Raw genomic sequence first — 21,871 nt, 5'->3', positions numbered from 1 at the left:
TGCTGAGATTCGGAGCTTTTATAAATGGAAATAAGCCGTTGGCTATCAGTGCCTATATTTTCTTAAGTGATAAGTAACTAACATTTAATTATTACATAGGCTACTTTTATTATTTTTATTTAAATTAGTTTTATTAATGAGCTTAGTTAACTAACGGTAAATTTTTACCATTAATTATTTTTGCTGAAAACATACTTTTGTGATTTTTAGAAAACTGCTTTTCCTTTGATTGTTTGAAATATAACCTTGCTCAACAACCAACCACATAAGTAGTCATGAAATGCAAGCAAATGTTAATGAACACCATATATAATTTTTATATATGTACAGTTTGTATAGTAGAGATTTTAAATACCGAAAGCTAGAGTTGTGGAAAATGAGATTGCCTGCAATAAAGTGACTATACTCAGTCCTATCGATCCAACTGCAGCCGATCTAGAGGCGAATTTGGGAAGTTAAAAGATCTTGAAAGGTTTGGCATAAAACGAAGTCAATAGCAAAGATGTAGAACGGTGCAGATTGAGTAAAATAAGGTACTTCACGTACATCGATAACTTGAATAGCGACATTAAAATGCAAATCTGTTTGTGTCAGTTCATCACTAACCTTGTGTGTGAGACATTATAAGGAAAATACGATACAAAACTAACATCTTTCAGCGTGATAGAATTTATTATAAAGCATATACAGCTGTAGGGCATTATAAAGAAGCAAAATAGAAAATATTTGTTACTTTAACTATGACAATGTTCACGAGGGCTGTCTGCTTTCAAGGAAGGATGTCTTCAGAGAAGTCATTCTTGGAAGCAAGACTTGCTTTAAGGGAAACAGACTCGCATTCATGTTACACATGGAAAAATCCCACGAAAACTCCTATATACGCAGCCCGTTCGCCATGACTTCAATTCTGGTCGAACTACAAGTATAAAACAATTTTACATTTTTTTTTAATTGAGGTCCTCTATAGTCGCGTGAAAAGAGAAGTAAGAATCAAAGCTGAGCATTCATAGACCAATAAACTACAAACAAGATTGGCTAACTTATGAACATAAATATGATAGCAAGTTAATATAAAAATAATTTTAAAAACATATAATAGCATCCAGTAACTGAACTGTTTGTTTTATAATTAAAAAGCAACCTTGAGGGAACATATATACAGACTACTTCAGATGCAGGTGTAGCGTCTATTCAAAATCACTATTATTGATGCGACGCGTGTTAAAAGTATGATAGGAAATGTATTACTAAAAAATGGATAAATAAAAAATCTGAAACCTTCCAGATTTTAAACGGGCGCTTTTTTTTTTTTCATTTACAAACACATACACTTTCGAAGAGCATTTGGGCTAAAATATTTAAGAATAGCGTATCTTTAGAATTTCCAATAGTCACTCTTGCGCGCTGGAGATTAAAAAATGTTTTATTCCCTACAGTAATTCCATTGCGTGCTTTGAAATTATAGAGTTTTTTAAACCAAAAATTCGTTAAGTTTATAAAATATGATATAGATAATAAGACAATTTCGAAATTCAAAATTCGGCCTTCCAGGTACCCATATTCCCTGGAGGACTATGTTATTCAAAATTTGGTGGCTTTAGGGATCGTTGTTTGTTTTATAATGCGAGAAACATATGCATACATTCATGCAGATTCGCCATTGTTTAATTTCGTAAAATATAATACAGGGCGATAATTTGGTGGTAACAATTTGAAAAGTGCCACAGTCGTTTATAGTGATCGCAATGTGCTGTTTGGAGAATAACAGTCCTGGACTAATGCCCATTTGGTAAACAATTAACAGTATTTTCTAACAGCTTAATATAGAGAATACATTCATTTGTTTTTTTTTAATTAACATTAAAATGGTGGAAGGTACTGCAAATAATAGGAGGATAAATTTCATTAGAAATATACAAATTAAGTCGTAACTGGCAACGAAGAAAAATACTTACAAAAGAACTTGAACAATGCCATTCAGTTCAAACTTGAACAAAATAATCAGAATTGTTTTTACAATACGATTTTTCAGAAAAATTATGGAAAGGATTTACATATATTTGGGAATAAAAATGCAAATCTCAAGTATTATTAACCAACTGCTATTAAAGACAAGTTAAAGTACAGAGAATGCTATTACATTACTCGCTTTTCTTTTTGTTTTTGTACTTCCCGCAGACAATTTGATTTTGCTTAATATGGAATATTTATTTCTCCATTATTTCACAATATTAAAAAGCTTAACTTGTTTTCAGATAGTTCAGTGAATAAGTAACCTGGATTATTTCCCTTGGGCACTATTTACTAATTTTTACTATGTTTAACTTAATGTTTGTTTCAACCATCTCATGCATAAAATCTTTCTTATTTTGCTGTATTTTAATTATGTACACAAGCATATATATATATGTAAATAAATAAGTGAACAAATTTTAACGTTCCACTGAAAGCCCTCTGGAAGCTGTCCTTATTAATAAAGTATTAAAAGTAAAATTAAGTATGTGGATAAAACTAAAGTATAATAAAACAAAAGTATTTTCCAAACGAAAAGCAGGAACCTGATAATAAACTGAGGTCCTTTTATGAAAACAAACTGCTGATAGCGTATAATAAAATATAAAAAGCAAAATATCAATAAAAATGGTTAATCAAACCTTTTCTTAGTAATTAAATAAAATTGGTTTTTGAAAAATAAAAAGCTATAAATTCGCTAGAGAAACAAAGAAACAAAAAACTATGGGAATAAATAAAAAAGACTGATAAGTTCTTTAAATTATCTTCAAACACAAAGACGAAATTATTGCCTTGGTTTTTAGTTTATTTTTCTGCTCTAATGTAACTTTTGTTTTCAGTTTTTGGAAATTAAGATTCGGTTTGGTCAGCTTTCCTTCAGAAGTTTTTATTTATTTTGTTATAAACATAATTTTTTTCTGAAACACCTTGTTATCTTTTTAATTCATTGTTCTGATTGGAGAAAATATAAGTTTTAATAATTAATTTGATTCAGATACTAAATTTGACCTTAATTAAAAAAGGAGCTTTTCAGGGTAGTCAAGCAAGTTGAAATAAATATTTTCATTATAGAATGCGTAGTCGCCCTTTAAGCAGTTATGTGCTAAAGGATGCTCGGTCTTTTGCGTCCGTCAGGTATACTGTCTTTTGAAGTAACAAGACATTGGCGATTTCTGGTGCGCGTGTAAAAGCGTGGTTTCGTATGGAGCGTCATTATGCGTTTTGTGCTTATTTTAGTTTGCATTTTGAGGTTTTTCATGTATTTTGTTTTTGTATGCTTCCTAGCTCGACATGATTTTAGATCTCAACGTAGAACTTTCATATTAGTCTTTTTAGCCCATATTTAAACTTTCTCAAATCATACAAGTTACATTTGACCAAAAAAATAGCTCATTTATTTGGACATCTCTATCATATCCTAAGAAGAAACATCTGATTCAAAAACATAATTAAACCCTGTGTCTTTACTGGAGAGCCATGTTAAAATCCGCACTGCATTTGCGGCTAAATTGTTAGGCCATGATTCATGCCTCGTGAATACGACTTGAAACGGTTCGTCATACAAATGCATAAGCTGGGTTTCATCCTCTATCTTTGCACTGATATGTGTCTGAAAGACGACATGTGTCTGTATCGGGTAATTTCCCCCTAGCGCCTGAACGCTTTATGCGCGATCACTCAAAGATCGAAAAGGTTTATTTCGTTATATTCTACAGTTACCGTGTTTTATCTTAATGGCAGAATCGTCTGAATTCTATCATCAGCAATAATTCTTTCACTCACCTTGCAATTTTTTTTTTTTTTTTTTTTTTTACAAATGGCGGTCATTTGCCTATAAAGACATTGGCCACTACTAAGGCCAAAGGCGGTGACGATTTTATTATGGAGGCACCTAACAGGCGGCCACCGTTAACTCCTATGAAGGGACAGACAATTTTACATCCCTGCCTTCTCTGCGATTCGAACGCGGGCCCTATGGTATCGCAGTCAGGATCCTCTAACCACTATACTGTCTGGGCGGCAAAAATATGATTGTTGTGGACGATGTCATCGTACAACTGCTCATTTATCCTGATGGCATGCGTCCCGGCATTCTGGAAATAAGGCCATCAATATCTGTGGATCTGAAAAATAAATATTTAAAAAAGACAAATTTAGTTTCCATTGAGTTTCGTTGAGTTTTGCCTCAGTCATAGTCGTCATTCTGGTCGTTTCAGAACGTCATCTTCAACGTCGTCTGGGAAAATCCATATGGATTCATCTTCGCACATACGACTTCTTAAACATCGTCTGAATACGTCTTTTAAATGCGTTTTCTTAGGTGTTCCCTGAAGACGTATTCTAAATCGTCTTGGATATCCTGAAGAACCCTCATTCGAAAGCGCCTCCTCAAAATCTTCTTCTTTGCCGTCTTCCTTGATACATTTTATCCCTACCCATCATCTTCATTCGTTTTAAAGTAGCTCACGTCTTTAAAAGAACAGTCCAATATGGTGAACCTGTTTTCCAAAATTTGATTTGAGATTTTTAATTAAAATGAATATTGGAACCATTTTTCGTTCATATCATCATTTAACGAACAAACCAAGTCAAAATTTTACTCTCTGTAACATCATATGGAACGAAAACGTATCTTTAGAATGCAGTCTATAAAGTATTTTGATGCAATTTATGATTTTTTTTAATAAAATCGCTGGATATTTTCTAACATTTGACGTAAACATATGTTGAAAGTAAAAGACTAATTATTCATTCTTTAAAAATTAATGTCTTTAATAATTTGATTCATAGCATGTCATTGATACTAATAATATGAAAAAAAATGGAAATTAAAACTGAAAGCTTTTAGATTTTATATTACGCCCAAAGAGGCGTTTTTCCCTTCACATACACATAAACGTTTCGAGAGCATTTGGGCTAAAAATATTTAAAAACAGCATATCTTTAGAATCTTCGATAGACAATCTCGGTGCGCTGGAGATAAAAATGTTTTTTCCCGTACAGTGTTGCCATTGCCCGCGACTCTAGGTATTGTTTTTCGCACTGCGAATAACATGCATACATTCATGCAAATTCTTCATTATTTAATTTTTTAAACGCAAGTCAGGACGACAATATTTGGTGGTAGCAATATGAAACTGATTTGAACTTTAATTCAACGCAAAATGCCGTTTTGAGACTAATAGCCGTTCTGGGCTGACGCTCTTTAAGGCCAATAAAGAAAACGGATTTTTTAAATATAAGCTTTTATTTAAAACTAGTAAAATTATTAGAGCAAAAGATTAAATAGTACCCTTTCCAAAACTCATCAATACTTTTGTATTGCGAATAATAAATGTTTTCGGATTTGCATTATAAAACGAAGTAAAATCTGAAATCCCGACATATAAAATATTATAAATTACCTGGGCATTGAGTTGATTACAACGATTATAACTCACAAACAGATTTACGTCTAGTTTAAATATAAAAGCATTCTTAACTTTCATTAATCTTATAAACTAATTACTCCTAAATCTCCTATCAAATGCGTTAATGCAACAAAAGCTTCCTTAATTTAAAATTTTTAAACTTCACACTGGCATTTATCCCCAGTGTCTTAACATCGCTCCGTTGGATTGCAGTTTTAAAATGGGATATATTATAGCTTTTTTAAGAAAATTAATGAATTTGTTACATTTGTAGTTTCTAATTAGTTGCTAATTAAGTATTGGAATAAAGATTCTCTTTAACAAAGATAGCTAATTGTACTTGAAAAAAATATTGCCTTTATTGTCATTTTCATATATGTAATGAATGGTCTTACTTATGTGCTTTCAATTTAGCTTTAAAGGAACAACCGTAAAGGTATTAGCAAACGTATTTCTAAGAAGCTATGATGAAATATGCGTTAAGCATCCAAATGTTAATCCTAAAAGAATTTTTTCCCTTTTTCGTCATTTCACAAAACCGACTCTTAAACAATGGGTAATTTTTACAGCTTTGCAATTATTCTGAAACAGAATTTTTTACGAGAAGTGTATTTTAATTAAGTAAAATCAATATTCACTTCATGTGTAATATAGTTGTATAAATAAAACACAAGCTAATATACTTAAACAAAAGAAGAGTGGGGGTTCAATGAAAGAAGGTTCAAATAAATATAAAGCGTCTATATCCATTATTTTCGGAGCAAAAAAGATATATTAGATGCATGGAAACTTTCTAATTTACTGATGCTGTCAAATATATTTTATTATTTCATTCATTAGATCTGAGTATAATTGGTCTCCTTTTAATTATAACTCTCTCTGAGTGAACTTTGATCATTTTCTGTATAACATGAAAGGTTGCATGATACGTATTCTTTGCACATTGTCGTATTAAAACAAGAAAAAGAAAGTGAGTAAAAAAGGCAGAGAGAACTCACTTTATTTCGTTGTTTATAGAAATAGCACAGCCATTTTTTTTTCTAAATAAAAATGCTAATGAAAAACAAATCTTTTGGTTCTGAATTCATTTGGTATTTTTGTCGCGTACCTGAAGCAGCCCATATAAATAGAAATTTTGGAAAGAAACGTCATTTTCAGACAATAGAAGCTTAAGAGGAGAGCGTAAGAGGTATTGCTGGCAATCCTCCTAAATCAACATTATTAAATGAACAAAAATTATAAAAGTTTGAAAAGTTTCAGATTTTAAATTACGACCAAAGGAACGTTTTTTAACGTTTTATGTGTTACCGTTATTTATTATATATTATGTTCTTCGCACTTAAACCATAAAATTCAGTTCAGTAGCAATGACGCAAAATAATTTTAAAATGAGCATATATTCAGAATTTCCGATATACAGTTCCGGCGCGCTGGAGATAAAAACATTTTTTCCCCGTACAGTGTTGCTATTGCTCGCTTTTAAATCGTTGAGTTTGTTACTAAAAATTCGTTAAAGGTTTACAAAATATTAAATCGATCATAAGATAAATTCCAAATTTCAAATTTGGTCTTCCACATGCCCATATTCGTAGGAGGATTACGTCATTCAAAATTCGATGGCTCTATGTAACGTTGTTTTATCACAATGCGAGATATATCCATACATTTATGCAGATTTTGCAATGTTTAATTTCTTCTAATATAATGCAGGACTCTAACATTTGGCGGCAACAGTTTGACAAAACTGTTGCCCCCAGGGACAAAGTCCTTTTCAGGGACGAAGTCCTTTGGACTAAAAACTATTAATATATAAAATGTATTCATATTAGAAAACAGAAATAAAATTTTGAGCTTAGAAATTAAGAATTTTGCAATGAATCGCACTGTACTCGTGCAATATTTTCTTATTTTTTACGAAATAATTAAATACGAGGCCTTTCCTTGTTGCGAGATTCTGTTGTTAATGTTTAGTTTTCAAGGATTATGTAAGCTAAAATTATATGTAGAGTTAATCCTTTCTTTTCTGTTGTAAAAAATACCCTTCCCCTTTTTTGGTTTAATTATCTACGTTATTGAAAACGTATAAGTATTTAATACAGTTTATTAGGCTTAAAAATGTCATAATTGAACGATAATCATTTCTCACTGAAATTTTAATTACTCAACAACACATGTTTCGAAGCAGACCCAAAATAAAATATTGCAATGAATGTACGCTCACAAATCCACAAATGAAATGAAATAGGTGGAAGTATATTCTACGTAAAGTGCAAAAAAAAATGTGTTTATTCTGTTGCCACTGGGAAAAATTATTGCGAAAATTAGCGTTTTCGGAGTTTTTAATTAATAGTTAGGCTTAAAGTCGTATGAAGTTGAGAAGGGTCAAAATGACTTCCCATGCGTTACTGAAATCGGTGAACACCTCTCTCGACACTTAACTTTCCGCTATTTCGGAGGATATAATTCCACAAACAAACAGATGCTCACAGATTTTAACAGAATAGACTAAAAGCGGGCTGCAGCCAAAGCAAAATTTATAAGTTCCATGTAGCCCTGAAAACCAAATGTTAAGAAAAAAAAAATTTCAATATGAATGAAATCAGTTCATTCTTTCCAAGCAACAACCAAATCGTAAATATTTACTTATTGGCAAAGCATGAAGCAAAAACATTTGCCTCTTCGAATGACATCATGATTTAAACAGAACTAACGTGTTTATAACATATAGTGTCAATTATACTAACATGAAACAAAAAATGCCAACAGAGCTATTTGTTTAAAATGCTGACATTAACAAAAATATTTCGACATACATTGACGTCACATGCAATCGTTCAACGTCAGAATATGACCGTATATAACAATAATATGTTTAATATTGGGCCTTGTTAATTTTATTTCATATTTTGTAAGATTTACAAATCTTTGATTGACAAACACTAGGATTTGAAAGCGAGGAGTGACAACATTTTTCAAAATAAATCCCTTATAGCTCCAGCATGCACGACTGTTACCACACGGAAAAATGAGTGCAGAAGTTAGTGTTTTGTGAGTTTTTTAATAATATCTCTGCTAAGTAAAGTCATACGAAGATGAGAATTGTCGAAATGACTTCCCACTAAATTTTGGAATTCCGGGAGGGGCGAAAGAGTACTTCCCTCGTAACGTAACTCCCTGCCGCTTCGTAGGATGTAAAGCCGCAAACAAACAGATTTATTTAGTATAGATTGTGAAACTTCTATAGCCATTTATAATTTGTTTGTTCTGTTATTAGCCCAGAACGGCTATTAATTTTGTTTCGGCATTTTGTGGCGTTTAGTATAAATGACGTTTCACTTTTAAAATTTTTGCCACCAAATATTAGAGGCCTGTGTTATATTTAAAGAAATTAAATAATGAAGAATCTGCATAAATGTATGTATGTTTCTCGCATTGTGATAAAACAACAGTACCTAGAGTCATCCAAATTTGAATAACGTAATCCTCCACCGAATATGGGCATCTGGAAGCACTAATTTGGAATTTGTTTTATTATCTTTTTCATATTTTGTCAGACATTGAAGAATTTTTGATTAACAAACTCAACGATTTCAAAGAGAGCAATAGCAACACCGTACGGGAAAGGAAAAAAAAATGTGTATCTCCAGCGACGAGATTGTGAATCTGAAATTCTAAAGATATGCCTCTTTAACTTATATTGTGATACTGCTGTTGAATTGAATTTTATGGTGTAAAGGCGAAGAACGTGATATTTAATAAATAAAAGTAACACACAAAACGTTTATAAAAGTCCCCTTAGAAGTAATATTTTAAATATTTTTCATTTTTCTCTCATGTGACTCTTTCTAAATTTCGTATTATTAATATACATGTATTTAATTTGAAAAAAAAAAATCTGAAATGTTTCAGATTTTAAATTACGTCCAAAGGGGCGTTTTTTAACATTTTGTGTGTTACCTTTCTTTATTAAATATCATGTTCCTCGCACTTAAACCATAAGATCCAGTGCAACAGCAATATCGCAAAATAGTTTTAAAACGAGCATATCTTTAGAATTTCCGATACAGGGACTCACGCGCTGGAGATAAAAATGTTTTCTCTGCACAACGTTGCCATTGCTCGCTTTGAAATCCTTGAGTTTGTTAATCAAAAATTCGTCAAAGTTTTAAAAAATAGGAAATCGATCATAAAACAAATTTCAAATTTCAAATTTGGTCTTCCACATGCTCATATTCGTTGGAGGATTACGTTATTCAAAATTCGATGACTCTATGTACCATTGTTTTATCACAATACGAGAAATATACATACATTTATGCAGATTTTTCATTATTTAATTTCTTCAAATATAATGCAGGACTCTAACATTTTGTGGCAACAGTTTGAAAAGTGAACCGACATTTATGAGTCCGACGCAAAATGCCAAAACGAAACTAATAAATAGTCCTTCGGGATTCAAATCCCTTTGGACTAATAATGTTTTAAATTTAATCTAAATTATTAATGATTATTTTATTTCTTTTTTTGATATTTCTTCCGTTCTATCGGCATGAAATCAATATGCATTTCTCAAATTTTAGTACCCATAAAAAAATCCTTTCTGTGACCTAAACTATTGCTTTACTTTTATTGAATTAGGTATTTACATGGAGTTGTATTTATTTTGAATTCTCTTTCCTTCTTTTCCTACTTGTTTGACATTTGACACCGGTTTTGATAGTTATCTCGCATGTAAAAAGCACGGATCCCTCTGGAATAGTTTAGTGAAGTTTAATAGGTTTAATGAGATAGTTCATAGTATCATAACACTCAACTGAAAACTGAGAAAGTATACATAAACGCATCTGGTATAAAACTGTTTCAAATAAATCAAAGTGATGTTTTAGAAAACACGAAAAACTCGGAAACAAAATCACACTTTTGATAATAATAGAGAATGTGATTTTCCCTAATTCGCCCACACATTTCACAATGCGTTTTCATGTTCTCAGTAACATATGTAACTATACTCTGACGGCTAATAAGCTCCCTTTCTGCAATAGTATGGCCTTGAAATCAGTAAGCTCTTCAGGAGAAAGTTTCCACATGCAGCAGCTTCTCCAGTGGTACTCCATAAGTTCTCTATGGGATTAAAATTTGAACATCTGTTTGGCAAGTTTGTTAAACAGGAAATGAAATGGCATTATCATCTATGAAGAGAAAGTGACTTACCACATGTGGGGGGCCTCTGAAATGAAATTATTAGACTCTGTCTTGATATCTCTCGGCAAGTATTTTATCTTTTCTGGAATACGTGCTGGTGAATACGTTTTCTGATTATTATTCCTCTCCTTAATCATCACATCGATGTGATGCGCAATTTTATCAGACGGTTTCCACAAAATTGATTTTAATATTTCGATTTCCTTGAATTCTCCGAGTCAGGTATTAAATTAAATTTTGAATTCATCGTTTAAGAAGACATAGACCAATTTCAATACATTCTGTCTAGCTTAAAGTGACTACATTTTCATTGAGACAAAGCGGGACAAATGGAATGAAATGAGAATTGTAATTTAGTTATGAAAGCAGACCAATAATTCAAAATAATATATTTTATTCTATACATTAATTTACTTATCTATAAATATGCAAAAATATATTTATTATTAACTATTGGTAACTCTAAAAATAATTGTAAAAAACTATAATTTGAATATTATGCTTTTCATTAATTAAACATTTTATTTAAAAATTCATGATTTTCTTTCACGGTCGCCCACACATTTTTTATCCGAGTGAATACTTTGCAATAGATTTGGAACATTTATTAAAATGTCTTGAAATTTCTCACATGAATTGGTCAAATTATATTTTATACTTAATGCAAATTTTAAAGTTTCAATGTTCAACTGCGTTTTTTCAATTGTCTATATTTTATTGATACTAGAAAAACACGTTCTGCTGCTGCATTTGTTCCTGGAAGGGAGAGCGCGTGTTTTACAGTTTTCAAAATATTTTCATAAGGAATATTATTCTGTTTAAAATGAAGGAATAACTCCGTGCATTTTTTTCTGTGTCCATATTTGTAGACAACCAACATTACTTTTTTTCTTCAGTATCGTATCTTTTTACCAATGACACCTCATCAAAAAGATCATTTTTCGGAAAATAGTTATTAATATATTGAAAAGATTTTCCCATATATACCCATAAAATCTCCTTTTTTAAAGTCCCCCAATGAAAATTTTTTAATATCCTCGAGTTCTTCAGGATATTCGAAGCAGTTATTATAAAACTTTCTGACTTCCTTCAGAAAATCAGGTCGTTTAATGGCCCCTTGTTCTTCCAACCTAGTGATATCCTTTCGAATAACTAAAGGAACGTAATCGTTATAAATTCTCGCAATTTTGTTTTTAAATTATTGATCTCATTTGACACTTCCGTAATTGAAATTTTGTTCCCTTCAATAATTTTCGCAGCATTAGGAAATAATGTAACTTGTTTGTGGATGAACTGAAGCCAAATTTGTGATGCGTCATTTTCTAAAAAGAGCTGCAATATTCTTGTACATTTATCTTGTGATTAAAAGTATGATTATAATGGTACGTATATTTTTAAAATATTTTCTGCAGCTGGTAAAAGAGCTAGCCATCGTCTTTTGCTGTAACCAATAATTCTTTTATATTCGATTTCGGAGCTTTCACACAATCCTTCAAATTTTCAAAACGCACAGTATAAGAATAAGAATAATTTTTTGCAATAATATTTTCAAGATCCACTGGAAGTAAATCAGTTGCTGTTTGTATAGTACTGTGTAGAATGTGCGCTGCAAAACCTACTCCAGTAATATTTTAATTCAAATGTTCATTAAATTTTGTAAAAACGATATTGTTGCCTGTTCTAGCTTTTCCACCAAAATTTGCGTTAGTGTTATCCTCACGATAGGCAATAATTTTATTCCTCAAATTATTCTTTTTTAAAATAGAGCTTATGAATCAAAAATTATTTGTGAAGTTTCACCCGACACCGGCTAATATTCTAATTTTATTTCCTGTTTCTGGATCAAAATGTCTAACAATTGTGAGAAATAATTTTAAATCTTTGTGGTTGGAATCATCATAATATATGGATATAAATCTACATTTATCTAACTTTTTCTGGAATTGTGAAAACGAATATGTCGAAAAAACATTATAAATAATTGCTTCGGTTTTTGTCTTGTACATGCAAATTTTTTTGTCATGCAATGTTTGGATCATTTGCGAGATACAATCAATTGATCTGAAACTTTGATTGTGGTTTCTGGTGTGGAAAGAAAATAGCCCTTCAGCTAATGCTAGCTGTTCCTCTGTTAACAATACATATTCTTTGGCGAGACGTAACGACAATGATTGAACACCACCGAGTTAATCTAACTCGTTACATCATCTGATTTAGTTTACACTGCATGCATTGTATGCGTTTCCTTCTTTATGTACTTTTTATTTCTTTATATTTACTATAATAATTAATAAATAATAGGTAATATATTTTTACAGTACGTTTAAAATAAGAAATGCAGAGGTTTTCTAAAAAGCGGAACATTTTTAAAAAGCGGCGGGACGCGGGACAGTCCTCCAAAAAGCGGGACTGTGGACTGTCCCGCCAAAATCGGGACGTGTGGTCACTTTAGTCTAGCTGCAATATTCTCTGCACCTGTTAAGCGGAGACTACGTATTCGGTAAACACAAAGACTGGCATTATAGCATAAAAGACTTTCTCATTCAGCCTTCTGTGAACAGATTGATGTGATATAAATGTTTTGATGGGGAGATAATAACTGTTAAGTTAGCCAGTTAGGATTCATGTTCCTATCACGGCAGACATTTATAGACAGAAATGTGTCATCAGATGATGCTGTTTTACTTCTGACCTAATTTCCTGGCTTCTTAGATTTCCACCGTGTTCGGTGAGTACGTATTACGTGTTTCCAAACATTCAGCCATCTCACAATCTCCGTAATGGTCTGCTTGTTTCAAAACTGGCGACAACTCTGTATCTTCAACATTCTTCAAAAAACTATTCTGAATAATCAAAACCCGTTTTGATTTTTACGTTATTCTGAAAATAACGTTCTTTCTACAAAGCGTTTGTCACTTCATTGGATTACACGATGACAATATTTTCACTTCAATAAATTTGATCGAATTAAAATAAATAATGAGATTAGGTTGCCTTTTTAATAGTTCCATGAGAAAATCACAATTAACAATATGCGTACTTATTTAATAATTATAAGGATTTTAAACAAATAAGCATAATTTTCCATACCATGTTTTACGCAGTAGTGCAAGTTATTTGTTATATATTTTCGCCGGTTTTGAACATTTGTTTTTTTTTTATACTCAAAGTAATCATTCATCAGTATATGATATCATGATATATTAGTTCTTTTTTAATTTAAACACACAATCATATATTCCAAATTACAGTAAATAGAACTAAAGTTAAATAGAAGTTTTTATAAATCCTTCTACTGTCGTAACACAGACTGATAACCGATGGATGTAATTCTTGAATTTATTTCTATGCATAAAAATCAATTATCGTTAGTTTTTATACTAATAAAATGTTAAAAGAACATTTTATTTGTGTACTCCAGAATGGTATCGTCAGTACGAAAGATGACTCGAATTGTATGTTTCAAATATAAATGCTTTAAAAACCAATTTTTCCTTTCCATATTTAAGTTAATAACAATAATGTACTGTACATTTTAGCACATTATTAACAAATAGACTTAAAATATTTATCGAGTTCTGAAGAAGTCATTACTACATACGATCACATTTACGAAAGTTCAGTTATCAAAAGCGTAAAACAAGCTGTATTTCATTTAGTTCGATACGAGAGAGCCATTTGTAGGACCACCCCTTACATTTATTTCGCTTGAATACGGCGAATAAATGGATATTTAACCAATTCTAACATGAAGGAAATAGGATCCAAATACAAGTGGGACATGTTATGGTGATCAGTGAGGTACTTCCTAATGGCTTTACAATACAGCTGCTGATTAAAATGTGGAGTTCACTGTGCTTCCGTTCAAAAGACATTCATGGTTACGATTTGGTTGATAAATTTAGAGGAATAGATTTTTACTGCAATATTATTTCCATTAATTATGTTTATGTAATTAGGTTTCTTTTACGGGATGAAACATGAAGAATATTATGAAATAAATTATTTATTCCAAGAAAATTCGATTAAAGAATAAATTATTTGATTAAAGATGCGAGAAAAATTATTCTTTACAAAACATTTTTCTATTAAAACTGTTTCTTCAGAAGGGTTACTGAAATGTATTAAAATATGACTTTAATGGATTTGAAGTAGAATTATTTACTGTAACCTTAATATAAATATAGCTTATAATTATTAAATGAAATTAACAACTGATTAAATTTTGAACAATAATATTGTTTTAGAAGTACTTCTGTGTCAATTACAATAGCAAATATACATTTTAGTAATAATTTCCTTGTCCAAGAGAACTATAATAATAATAATAATAATAATAATAATAGTTATAAAAATAATGATAAATTTTAATTACCAAGAAATGCATGCAGCTTTTAAAGTATTTTATAAGTCTTCAGTAGCAACATTACTTTTTATTGATTTCATATTTTATTTCCTATTTACTAATTTTTACACATTTCAAGTCTTTTGCTGTAAATTTTGAATATTACACTTAACTATGTAAATATATATTTTTGTGCAGCATCTATTGAGGAAAACAAATCCAAGTAAGTGTATGTTTAGAACTCTACCTTATCACTTTGAGTGCAAAATTTATGAAATTTGTAATTTGTTATCTGAATTTTGATTTGCAGAATGGACGTTATTTTCAAGAAAACCGTAGAAGACTTAGCGGAAACAGCTATTGCATGCCCAGACGTTGTTCCACCAAATAACAGTAAGCTTCTTTTTTATTCATTTATAGAAATTTAAACTTGTATTTTCAATAGTTTATTTCAATGTAACATGCAGAAATTAATATAAAACAATTCATTTTGGAAATATTAGAAAAGTTAAATAAATGAAATATGCCTGCCATAGAAACAAATGTTGTCCCATAAAATGCAAAGTTTGAAAATGAAAACTAAAGACATATTTATATATATATATATATATAGGAAAAATTTTATATTAATTTTTTAATTTCATTTCAGATTTATCTCATTTTCTGTGTATATTAAAATAAAATTATGATTATTCTTTAATGGCATTCTTTGTTTTTATGTAAATGAAATGAATGTGAGTGAATATTCCTTCCAGGGATTTCTTTACTTTTCTTTATAATTTTCCCTATATTTCTCATTTTCTAATAAAAATGTTTTTTGAAAACTTTAACACAAATGTTTTCTAATATCTTGAATTTGCATCGCAAAAGTAAAGTTGGAATACGGCTTTTTCCAAAATAATTCATCCTAATTTTTATAATTAAAATTCTTTGTATTTGGAAAACAGTCATCTCTAAATATTGCTGAAATTATTTAAAACATATGTAAAATATTTTAAAGGGCTGGTTTTTAAGTAAATAGTACTCCGTTTATTAAATTCTATATATTTTAAAATTTCTTTTACATTAAATCATACAAATTTTAAAATATTATACTATTTTAAGTTGTTATACTTTATTATACGTAGCTGCTTTTGTGAAAAGAGTTTGGTAGCTAAATATATAATAAATGTTTTCAAAATTATGGATTTTAAATTAGTTTCTCGATTTAAAAGTCTAAGACAGCCACACTGATCTCTCTCTACTTTAATTCAGCCTAATTTTAAATTCTAGCAAATCTAATGTAAACTTTAGAGGAATTTCTCGCTATTAGATGCAAGAAAATGTTGATATTCAGCAAATTATGGAAATGTATATATGAATTCTATGTTAAATGAACTTGCTACATTGGGAAAGTCGAAGCGTTTTAAAGTTATCAGGACACCAACTGAATGACAATGAAATGAAAATAAATTTTATCAAACTGATAACTTTTTAATGAAGGGATTATTTCGAGAAACTTATTTAGTTCCAAGATCTTTCACTGGAGACTGACCGTTTCATTGCTATCGGGCGCTTTAGAAAAACGCTTATGCTAATCAGCTACGCTCATATAAGAACTGGAAACCGCATTCGATATGAAGTTAAAGTAATCAGACATCTAATCTCTGAAGTCTTTAGTATTGTGAACATCAGGCCACATTTACAAACATGAAGTGCTGCGTTAGGTGGTGCACGGAACATGGTCATGAGAATTTTTGTACATACTCTCAGAACTCTCTACGCTATAACTCGTGATGCACTCTACGATACACTCGATAGAATTCACGATGTACTCGCTAGAATCTCGACAACAAACTCGATACTTAAACTGACTGACTAGACTAGACTCTCACTCATTGACTGATTGACTGACAAACAATGAGACTCACTGCTGCTCCGTGTGCAGGCACGGCTATATAGCTTTCAGCTTGCCTTCGAGAACTTTCTGGTCCAAACCGGAAAAATTCTTTCTAGAAAATTCTCCATCCGTCTACGGCATATCGCCAATTTTGTCGCCATATGTCACCAAAAGGGCGATTTCACGCCAAATATTGCAACCCTACCTTCCTTTGTTATTCTCTTGCAACTCTAAAACCCGCTTTGCAGGGAAGCTATCTTACCTCGGCTAAGCATTTCGTAACAATATGTAGTGTATTTAATATTTACTCTTTCTGGCCTACAGCAGGGTATCTTAAACTTTTTTCATTCGCGACCCTTTTTATCGCTGAGATTTTTTAGCGACCCCCAGGACCCCAAAATATTTATAAAATATTTTTGAGAGTCCCATAAATATTGCGCAAGTCCGACACAAGTGTGAGTGAAACTGTCAATTTTTTCCCTCGTGCTGTAATATATATTGCAGTTTTAGGTCCTAAATTTAAGACATAGAACAATGTGTAAATTTTAAATAAGTATCAGACGGAATGACAGCGTCATATGCAAAGCAAGTAAAATGAACGTTTTTATTATAAAAAATGCATCGAAACGTTTTCGCTTTCTCTTTGTCTTTCTTTATTTTCTTATCTTTATCGGTTTTCAGATACATTGTGTGAAAATATTTGGTAATTGTAAAATTATTATAATAAGTTAAAGAAATATCAAAACTGCTAAAATTTTTGACGACCCCCTGCTGCAGGTCCCGCTTCCTCCTTGGAAGTCGCGACCCACAGTTTAAGAAACCTGGCCTAATGCTATCTTAGTTGTCCCTAAAACGTTGTCCAGTTATACGGAATGTCGAGATGTCGGGAGTCGAGTTTGCGGGACTCTACTGTATTAACAATCAGGAAAAAATACGGCATGAATAGCTAATGATGCTGCTCCTTTGGGATACGATGAAGTAATGCGAGAATTAGGGACATAATTTCATGTCATATGTAAATATAAAATAAAAAAAAAATATGTTGCTTTACCTCATTCAGAATCATAAAAAAAATAATTCGGAAAAAGCTTTTTATATTCTATGGTTTAAACAGATTCACTAAGCGTAAAAATATCTTTTGCTATCATAATGTTTTGACTTAAAATAGCTGCAGTCTTTTTAAATGTATAGGGGGAAAAATTCAAAGCTGAACCTTCAGTAGTTGAAAAGATGTTCAAGTTTTTTTGTTCGAATGCCATAGCCGAATGGAATATCAAATTATTTTATTCCTTTCTGCCGAAAGGCGTAAATAAAGTGAAGTGACTATTGAAGGGAAGTGAAATACAGACAGATTTATACTTAATTTGATAATTTTTACGACAGAAATGTAAATGATATTTTCTGGATGTTTATTTTTTTCCTCTTCAAAACTGAAAGCAAAGAGTGTTAAAATGCATTCAGTATCGACATTTTATTAAGTAGAAACTTTTAATATTTTTAAAATATAGACGTGCAGTGGTGCCTAAATGATTTATTTTTTTCTTTTATTACTATAGAATTATGAATATCTGATGTAGACGGAAATAGGGTAATCAGCCTTTAATTGGTGCAGTAGATATTCTAAAATTAAATTACTTTCTTAAATTTATAATAAATCAGCAACTTTGCTTGAAATTAGGAAAAGGAGATTCTTCGTACCCCACGAATCTCGGAAGTAACTTGATTCGAAAACTTTAACCTTCGCGTTACTGTCCTAATTCATATCTTTCGAGTCCTAATTTAAAAAGCGTTAAACGTTTTAACTCAAAGCTTTAAGGACTGATTTCACTGAGGTGCATTATAAGCAGACATTTAAAACAGACCACGCTTGGCGCAATTTCTGTGACATTTACAGTGACCCATAAAAATGACTAGACACGTTTAAGTTTAATTGACTAGACACGTTTAAGTTAAGTTTAATTTGTATATTATGATTTTGTGTTGATGACGACAAATTTCGCTTCACGATGTCACAGTATTTATACTGTGGGGATCCGTAACACCATCTATAAACTCTATATTACCAACACCGGAATATGCCATAGATCACCGTAGGAGGGTTTTCCTACGACGTGTTTAGCAACTTGGTAATAAGTTTCCTTTCAGAAATTATTTTTTGAGTTTTCTCCACACCGTCCATCTGAGCCGAAGATGTTAAATTTGCTTTTATCAAGAAATAACACATTTTTATAGTAGAGTATTTTTTGTTTCATCGATTTTAAGAATAAAATTATAAATTTTCGTTTTTTTTCTTTTGTTTTTTTTTAACTGGCAAAACATTTTATCTTGCCACTCGTCCATGATATCCTGCATTACTCTTCTTGTAGTTTCGGGATTTATACATATTCACGTAATTCCTGCCATTCCGCAAAAAGCTTAGGTGCACACAGTCTTGGATTCGTTTTTAGTGTTCCTTAGATTTTTCTAAGGAATTTCATTCCATAAGATAATTTAGATGGTTTTCTATGTCTTCTTTTGTTCTGAATACGATTATGTTTCTAACAACGCTTAATAATATCAAAAACTATAGAATTACTTAAATTAAGTAAATTGGAAGTTTCTTTAACAGAATTTTTTTTTCTCTCTTTTGATGCAAATCAATAACTAATCTGCGGGTTTTAACGATGTTTCCTTTCGTGGTAGGGCATTATAAGAAAAAATTTAAATAACGAATATTCTTTAAAAAAAGAAAATTCGAATTATAAGAACAAAGGATTTTTAGATTGTTGCTTAGCTTCCTTATTCAAACGAAGTTCGTTTTTTATTTATTTCAGACGATTTTAATTAGAGATTATAAAAATGTCCGATTCATTTTGAACATCTTTATTCTTTTATTTTAGTCTAAAACGTAATTTTTTAATTTACTATACATTTTTTTTCCATATTTATTTAGTACAAAGCTGGAACTAAGAAAATATGTTTTCAAAATATTCTTTATTATTTTATTTCAATGTTTTCCTTCTTTTACATGAAAATTTAAAAAAAAAAAAAATTGTGTCATCATTTTTGTGAATGTCACCTTGCGGTGACCTCTAATGTCACACAATGAGTGTGCTTTTAGAACTCTAAAGTAAAAAAGTTTATTGATGATTTCTAATTTTCTGAAGACATTTTCATGTTGAATGTTTACCTTATTACTTAAAGAATGTTTTACGCTTGCTTTTATTCAAATAGATTCTGAAAAAAAATTCACAGTATTCGAGTTACTTATTTCATTCCCTTTTGCATTCTTTTCTTTCTTTTTAATTTTTTTAAAAAATTATATTGAGAAAATATAACCTTAAAATTTAAAAGTTTTAATTGCGTGCTGCATTTACTAAATTATATTTATATCTTCTTAATAAGTATAATAGATATGTTTTAAAAACAGTATTTTTTAATTTTGGTTACCACTAAATGTAGATTTCAAATCTTGATTTAACTAAAAAGTTTTACGTTTTTTCGTTTTTTTATCATATTTTTATATGAAAGATTCCTGGCTTAAGGAATGCGAGAACTTTTGGGATTCGAATTCAGATTCGTGCCACTTCTGCTTGAAATATCTCAATGGATTTATTTTTCCGACTACTACGAGCTTTCATCAGAAAGCTCTGTGAAGCAGTTTATCAGAAAATTATAATTATAGATGTACTAACATGAGTTGTAGCATTCGAAAAAGTTTAGTGGAGCGGAAAACTGAACAACATCTAACTGTAGTAAACAAACAAAAAATCGCAAGAGATAAGGACTCTTGTAAGAAAATATGCAATTTATTCTGACACGTAAGAAATATATTGCTTTTTGTTTTATTGCAACTCATATTTATTCTTTGTGTTCTTTCAGCTGTCTACGTTAGTCCCGATGGGGAAAGTATTTGCGAATTGCCGAAAGATACTGAAAATATAAAAGGAAACTGCAGGAACTGCGTAGTCGCACTAAAACGTAGCTGGAGCTTCAAAGTATTTATGTTCTCATCTTTGTTTATTTATATATGTTAAACACACTAACATCTTATTACAGGTATTCTGTCCTTGAACGTTTAAAATATCGGATGACTTCAGAAGTATTGAAAAGGATTTTAATTTATGTTATTAGTATTTGATCATATTTGATAGAAGTTTATTTATTGCATCGATATGTTTGGTTCTAGTTTATTATCATTTGTTATAAAAACATGTCAGTTATACATGTCATTATGGACTGAATACATGGAACTGTTGTTAAGTAGAATAGCAGTTGTATTTATAAGGGTCAGAGTTGGGGTTCTTCCTGCTTAAGCAATATGCATCAATGTGTTTTTTGAGGGGGAGAAATCATGTAATCTATCCCCGTCCACCACAGATGTAAAACATTAATTATTACATGTATAAATGAAACGATCAAAATCAGAGAACAGCAATATGGACTTCACGAAAACAGATAAGTTCACTGGCTAAGTCATGTCGAGCATTTTCAAATACTTCCGCAAGCATAATCTAAGGCGATCAAAGGTAGAACATGAAAAAATCGAATGTTCCACATCTTGAGGTACCTTTTTTTAACATTCACATAATTATTTTATTTTAGATTGAAACGAAACGGGTAACTTCCAAATTTACCATGATAAGATTGAGCTACTTTACTTGGGTTTCCTTTTTCCTTTGATTTGAAAATTATATATAATAAAATTATTTATACATAATGCAATTTCTTTTTCTGTAGATTTAAGTTTATGTCAGATTCGGAAAAATGAATTTATTCTATACGTAGTAGTTAATACGATTGCAATAATTAAGATTTATTCAACATTATGTTATGTAAAAAATTGCAAAGAAAGCTTTTCCAAGCTAAATATAATTTATACGTTTACGTTTTAAATATTTAAAGTAAATTTCAAGTTTTCAGAAGCTAAACTGAAAGTAAAATAAATTTATTTTTAATATTTAAGAAACATTCATCTTCCTTGCTACTCACAATTCTTCAATTCTTCAGAAGCAAGATATTGAAACCGAAAGATGTATTGTG

General features: G+C 30.6%; 1 protein-coding gene across 1 annotated transcript in view; it reads left to right on the top strand.

Moving 5' to 3' along the window:
• Window positions 1-21,871, top strand: part of LOC118182238 (adhesion molecule nephrin-like) — a 324,602-nt gene that overhangs the window by 196,865 nt on the left and 105,866 nt on the right. The window contains exons 10-12 of the mRNA XM_035351562.1: window positions 15,169-15,193; window positions 15,281-15,363; window positions 20,711-20,826. Of these exons, the coding sequence (XP_035207453.1) occupies window positions 15,169-15,193; window positions 15,281-15,363; window positions 20,711-20,826 (224 nt within the window). The remainder of the gene's footprint in view (window positions 1-15,168; window positions 15,194-15,280; window positions 15,364-20,710; window positions 20,827-21,871) is intronic.

This window comes from Stegodyphus dumicola, chromosome 4 (assembly GCF_044657685.1).
Source record: "Stegodyphus dumicola isolate Sdum_Otavi_A_Nest chromosome 4, ASM4465768v1".
NCBI lineage: Eukaryota > Metazoa > Arthropoda > Arachnida > Araneae > Eresidae > Stegodyphus > Stegodyphus dumicola.
Note: the sequence above shows the minus strand (reverse complement) of the source record. Positions and strands in the feature narration are given on the sequence as shown.